This window comes from Leopardus geoffroyi, chromosome E1 (assembly GCF_018350155.1).
Source record: "Leopardus geoffroyi isolate Oge1 chromosome E1, O.geoffroyi_Oge1_pat1.0, whole genome shotgun sequence".
Classification (NCBI taxonomy): Eukaryota; Metazoa; Chordata; class Mammalia; order Carnivora; family Felidae; genus Leopardus; species Leopardus geoffroyi.
This window is the reverse complement of record NC_059330.1, coordinates 31,066,804-31,072,803: the sequence shown is the minus strand read 5'-3', so window position 1 is coordinate 31,072,803 and position 6,000 is coordinate 31,066,804. Positions and strand designations below refer to the sequence as shown.

General features: G+C 48.9%; 1 protein-coding gene across 2 annotated transcripts in view; it reads left to right on the top strand.

Annotated features, from left to right (window-relative positions):
- Nucleotides 1-1,088: 1,088 nt before the first annotated feature.
- Nucleotides 1,089-6,000, top strand: part of HLF (HLF transcription factor, PAR bZIP family member) — a 53,650-nt gene continuing 48,738 nt past the window's right edge. The window contains exons 1-2 of one of the 2 annotated variants that reach the window (XM_045488323.1): nucleotides 1,089-1,607; nucleotides 3,774-4,109. In XM_045488323.1, coding sequence (XP_045344279.1) covers nucleotides 1,493-1,607; nucleotides 3,774-4,109 — 451 coding nt within the window. In that variant the 5' untranslated portion in view covers nucleotides 1,089-1,492. The remainder of the gene's footprint in view (nucleotides 1,608-3,773; nucleotides 4,110-6,000) is intronic. The other variant, XM_045488324.1, reaches the window with a different exon arrangement.

Genomic DNA, 6,000 nt, shown 5'->3' with positions numbered 1-6,000 from the left:
TACCTGCCTGGAGCTCTCCAAGCGGGAAGCCAACTTCCACGCCTTGCAGAAAGAAGGCTCCAGGCTCTACACAAGTACAGCGCTCCAGCACCACGAGTTTTGCAGGCCCCAACCCACAGAGCCAGTTGCTGAAGCTGCTGCTAGGGCAATGAAGACCGAGACCCTTCTTAAAAAAAAGTTTACAAAATTATTTTAATTACTGTGCGGACCTTGTAACTCGATCAAGGCACAGTCATCTGTACTCTCCTGCAGCAAATATTCTTGAAATCCCACCAGTGTATGCGTGTCTCTCCTCTGCCCTTATTGAATCCCAAGCAAATGGTTATCCTTATGAATGTCCTCCTGAGAGCACGGGAAACCCTTGACATCCGTCCCTCTCCTTTTCACTCTACTTTTTGTATCTCATTAGAACTTCTAGCACGTAATTATTTTTCAGTAGTTTTGGCAACAGGGCAAGAAAGAGGGTGCTAAGCTTGGCTGTGGCCAGGAGAAATATTTAAAAGAGTATTTACCTTCCATTTGGTCTAAACCAGTCATTCCCAAACCTGCTGCTCATTGGAACCACCCTGGGGAACTTTAAAAACTAATGATGCCTGGATGTCAGCCCAGAGGTCTGATTTAATTGATCTGGGATGCAGCCTGGACATCTGGCTCTGTGTGTGTGTGTGTGTGTGTGTGTGTGTGTGTGTGTGTGTGTGTTTAACTTTCCACGTTGTTCTCAGGTTGAAAACTACTGAAAGAAATTCCTCATTTCTCTTCCTAACCTGAAAAAGTTGGGTTCTTAGCCCAGGTGGGTGATCCAGGGATCTGGCACCTGTCTCTTTACTGCAGCTCAGCGCTGCATGGCCTTGGAAAATCCGCGCGCGCGACGACGCTAAACACGTGGCGCCGGGGCGGGCGGGGCGGGCGGGGCAGGCGGGCGGGGCCGCGCGTGGCCCCGCCCCTGCACGCCTATCGGCGCGCGGTGCGGACCCTGACGTCACTCTTGTCAGGGCCGCGGCACATGGGCCGCCGGATGCGCTGAGCCCGGCGCTGCGGGGCCGCGGAGCGCGGGGGAGCAGCGGCCGCCGGCGCGGGGTGGGGGGTGGGGTGGGACGGCGCCCAGCCTCGGGTGCTGGCGCGTGGGGGCCGGGCCCGCGCGGTGCCTTCCGCCCTTCTGCAGCTATCTGCATATTTTTTTCTTTCTTTTTCGCAATTTTGAATATTTTGCAGGACGAGGGGTTCAAGGCAGGTGAGAGCATCCTGCACGTCGCCCAGGAGCCTGCGGGCACTTGGCGCGCTCTCCGGGGACCGTCTGCACTGGGAACCCGAAAGTTTTTTGTTTTTATTTTCTTATGCAGATGTATTTATAAAGATATAAGTAATTTTTTTCTTGTCTCCATCGCCTTGAAAGCGAGTACTTTTGGCAAAGGACGGAGGAAAAAGCTCAGCAACATTTTGGGGGGCGGTTGGGTTTTTTTCTTTTTAAAGAAAAACATTTGAGTGCATCGCGATGGAGAAAATGTCCCGACCGCTCCCCCTGAATCCCACCTTTATTCCGCCTCCCTACGGCGTGCTCAGGTCCTTGTTGGAGAACCCGCTGAAGCTCCCCCTTCATCACGAAGACGGTGAGCGCTGCCTTCCTGGCTGCCCCGCTCTGGGAAGAAACGACGCTCCCTGGGGTCCCCTTCCTTGGCTGGGCAACCCTGCTGGAGCATCCATACCCTCCCTCCCTGTCCCCTGGCACCCTATCCCTGCTTTGATGAAATTTGAGAAGCCCACCCATCACCCTCCCTCTTCCCCCAAAAGGGGGATCCCCTCACTGAGGAACGTTTAATATAGCGCTGGGACCGACCCAGGCTCGCCGGGTCCCGGTCCCGCGGCGCAGGTGGGAGTCATAACTTGACAGGTCAGTGTTCCCTAGATTGAGGGTCACCTGCACGCAGAGTGAAACCGCCCGCGTAAGGGCAGAGCTGCCCAGTCTGGGGAGGAGAAAACAGGGGGCCTCGTTTTATTTCGGGGGGGGGGGAGGTAGGTGGTCTCGCAGCGTACCTCGGGTATTGGGATCTTGCTACTGTTTGTGTGTTAGTTAGCATCAGGAACTTGCGAGGCGTGAGCCGAGACGCGTGTTTTCCTAGCGAAGGGTAATTCAAAAAGGGGGGTGGGGGCTGGGGCTGGCGGGGGAGGGGGAGTGGTCTCCGGGCGGGAAGCTGTGCACGCCTCCAGCTCTGACACTTTCCCCGTGCACTTTTCCTGGTGGGAGGGGAGAGCGGAGCAGGCTCACGTGTAATCGCGCAGGAGCCTCCTCTGGCTTGAGCCCTTTCTTGGTAAGTCCCAAACCTCCCCAGGCAACCTTGGCTGGAGCGGGAGAGGAGGGGTCGGGCGAGGAGGCGCGGAACTGAGCTGGTGCCGCCAAGGGATTTGTCAGTTGGGCTGATGCGGTTTCATGCCTTAGATATCACAGTTGCAAATGCAAATGGTGCGGCTTCTAGTGTAAAAGTCTTGAAAGATCATTTGGTTACAAAGAGCTTGGGAGTACTCGCATCTTCTCTCCTAGCAGGGGGCAACCTGTTGCATTGCAAGAGTTGAGGGGTTTGGTTCGCCGTCTGCAAAGCAGCTTCACTCTTAACTCTCCTTTAAGGAGTAGCACTTGGGAGGAAGGTGCTGCCTGCAGTCTTTTGCATCTGTGGGTGTTTTAAGTCAGATTCTCAGGAGATGAGACTAGAGGATTAGAATGGATGGCAGCGGAGGCTGTGTTTCTCTGAGGAAGAAACTCAGAAGCCAGATTCCCTGATCCCAGATTCCACCCGCGCCTGAGTACTAGAATGGGCAAAATCCAGAGCACTGTTTAAAGACGTCCTGGGGTGAGCGGTACTTACAGGTAGGACATAGCTGCATACCTCCCTTATAGGTATGCAACGAGCTTTCCAATAGCTGTTCTTTTGACAGATTGCATACATGTATAATTTTTGTGAATTGAATCGTATTTAAGCCTTTGGGGAAGAGGAGGAAGAAAACACTTAAAAAACAAAAACAATAACCTCCTTTTGTAAAATGCAAGGTGCCCCAGCAGCTTTAAAAGCAAACATATGTGGGTTCAGGAAGTTCTGTTTTCTCCTCTGCCAATGTGAGGCATTGGTCAAGTTCCTTCAAGTCTCAGAGCCTCTATTTCTTCGTTATAAATGGGGACAATAGCGATTTGCAGATTTATTGTGAGATTTTTGGACATAATTTATGGAAGGAAGCAGGTATATAGTATGTGCTCAATGCATGGTTTCAGAGGAGGGTGGAGAGTCCCTGCTTTACCAAAATTAGAATCCCTAGCTCACTGGCTAAGTCTGAATGACCTCATATTGTTACTGTAATGAATTTCCTGGAAGAGAAACCATGCCTGGTTATTGGCTGTTTTGTTAAAAATCACAGCAATTGTATGTAACTGCAGGTGTTACTTTGCCACTGTAGATCTGAATTATTTGTCCCCTCCAATAATGTACTGAAAACTGTGTTCCTTTGTTTATATTCTAGATCAGTCTGTAACCCTGTCCCAAGGACTAGTGCTTTCTTTCCAAAGTAAATAGGAAGATGTTGAAAAACAGGCAGAGATCCATGTCCTGTCTGAACTTTTAACTCTAGATCCACAAAAGCCAGCAGCCCGAGAAGATCCCCTGGGTTTGTGAGAACGGTTTGAAGGTGGTGTTTTGTAGCAGAGGCCAGAAGGAGTGATTAAAAAAAAAAAAAAAGCCACGTTTTTTTTTTTCCCCTTTGTTAAGTCCAACTTTCCCTCATTTCTGCAGCATTTAGTAAAGATAAAGACAAGGAAAAGAAGCTGGATGATGAGAGTAATAGCCCGACGGTCCCCCAGTCGGCGTTCTTGGGACCCACCTTATGGGACAAAACCCTTCCCTATGACGGAGATACTTTCCAGTTGGAATACATGGACCTGGAGGAGTTTTTGTCAGAAAATGGCATTCCCCCCAGCCCGTCTCAGCATGACCACAGCCCTCACCCTCCTGGGCTGCAGCCGGCTTCCTCTGCCACCCCCTCCGTCATGGACCTCAGCAGTCGGGCTTCTGCACCCCTTCACCCTGGCATCCCGTCCCCAAACTGTATGCAGAGCCCCATCAGACCAGGTAAATTCTAAAAAGATTCTCCCTTCAGATGGGGAAGAGGGTGCAGGGGAGGGGCGGGATGGGGATGGCAGAAATATCTTCACGATCAGGGAGACTTTGGCTGGCTCTGAAAGAGGAATCTTGTATTTCACCCACAGCCATGATTGTCCCACATCAGTGAGCATCTGTATCTCCGGGAGAGTCAGCTAAATGCAGATTCTATGGACCTCCCCCCCTGGAAATCCTGATTTTTCAGATCTGGGATGAGGGCGTAGGAATATGTGCTTTGAACCTGGGCAATTCTGTTGCAATTGATCCACGGGCTGCAGTTTAAGAAACACCAGCCTGCAGTTAATGGTTTGGATATGTAGGCACCTCTCTATCTCCTCTCCTTCCCATTCCCGTCTTTCCCAATACATGATATAGGACCTTGATGAATGATGCGGGTAGGCTCTCTCTAAGGCTGTGGTTCACCTATGTTCATTTCTGTCTCGTCTGAAGGGGAAAAAAATGTGAGTTAGGGGTGGGGGGCCGATCACTTTTTCATCCTTTTCCTCTTGTGTTCTCATTGAGAAATTGAGTCTACAAGCACCTCTCACTGTAAGTGTGGCTTAGCCTTTCTCAGGGCCAGAACTCTATTATTTCTGCAAACCAGATTGTTCTTATGGATTTTTTTTTCATTTTCACCTGTTTGTCATACTGAATCCATGTCTATCAAAGCCCACAAGGTCAGCTGTAAATGGTGTTGAAATATTACACAGAAACATCACCCAAAATGTCTAGTACTTCAAAACCCATGGCTCGGTGCTCAGACAGAGACACGGTTTGAGGTGGCTCAGCCCTGGCTCTATGCTGTTAGTACTCTGTAGTGCAAAATGAACGGGAAGAAAGACCATTTCACGTGCACAGGTAACCAGGAACAAAGATTCAGCCAGATAAATTGTCAGGAAGGTCACTGAGCTGAAGGCCTTTGCTGCAGGGGAAGACAGAAAGCAGGACAATGGGGGATTTGTGCTTGAGATCATTCCTGAACTCTGTGTCTTCACCTCGCATAGAATTTCTGTGACATGCAGAGCAAGATTAAAATGGAAGGAAATGATGCAAAGGAGGAAGAAAACACCCCTGCCTTGAAATATTAGTATTGGATTTAACATCTTTCTGTGCTGGCCCCCTGCTCTGAAACCTACTTTGAATAACTCAAAGCCACTGGCTAGAATGGAATTAAGTCTTAACTTCTGACCACTCCAGGAGCTTGCAGAAGCTTGGGAACACATTCCTTGATGTGACCCCAAGCCCTAGTTTCCTGGAATGGACAGTGCCATGGTTTTGTTTCTTTCCAGGAACAGATAGTGAGTGAAATAACGTTTAAACCAGGGAGAAGGGGCTGGAACCCCAGTGAGAAGGCTCCCTGTATCTCAGTCACTCTACTCTATAGAATGAGATTTAACTACTTTGTAGCTTTAGAAAGTGATATTACCTCTCAGGGCTTCAGTTTCCCTTCCCTTTGAAGGATATAATTTTTATTTGATTGGGTTAGTGTGAAAATTATATATAATATACATAAATAGTCAAATGATTGCTAATAGTTTTCACTGTTATTATCTGTGTCAATTTTTATCATTGATTTCAACCCTGTCTTCTGAAATACTTTCTTAAGATACTTAGGAACAGTTGATAACCCTCCTCCCTTCTGGAGAGAAATAACAAGAGATTTTGGCCGATAATTATTGGATTGGTGTGTTGCAGCCTTAACACTTATACTCAATTGACAAGTATTTCTCCATCCCCTGCCAAATACAAGATGTGTGCCATGTTAGAAGTATTGTATTTTTTCCAAAAAGGCATGTGAACAGTGGGTCCCCAAATCTTGGTTCCTACTGACAATCAAGAATTAAGGTTTGAAGTTTGGAGG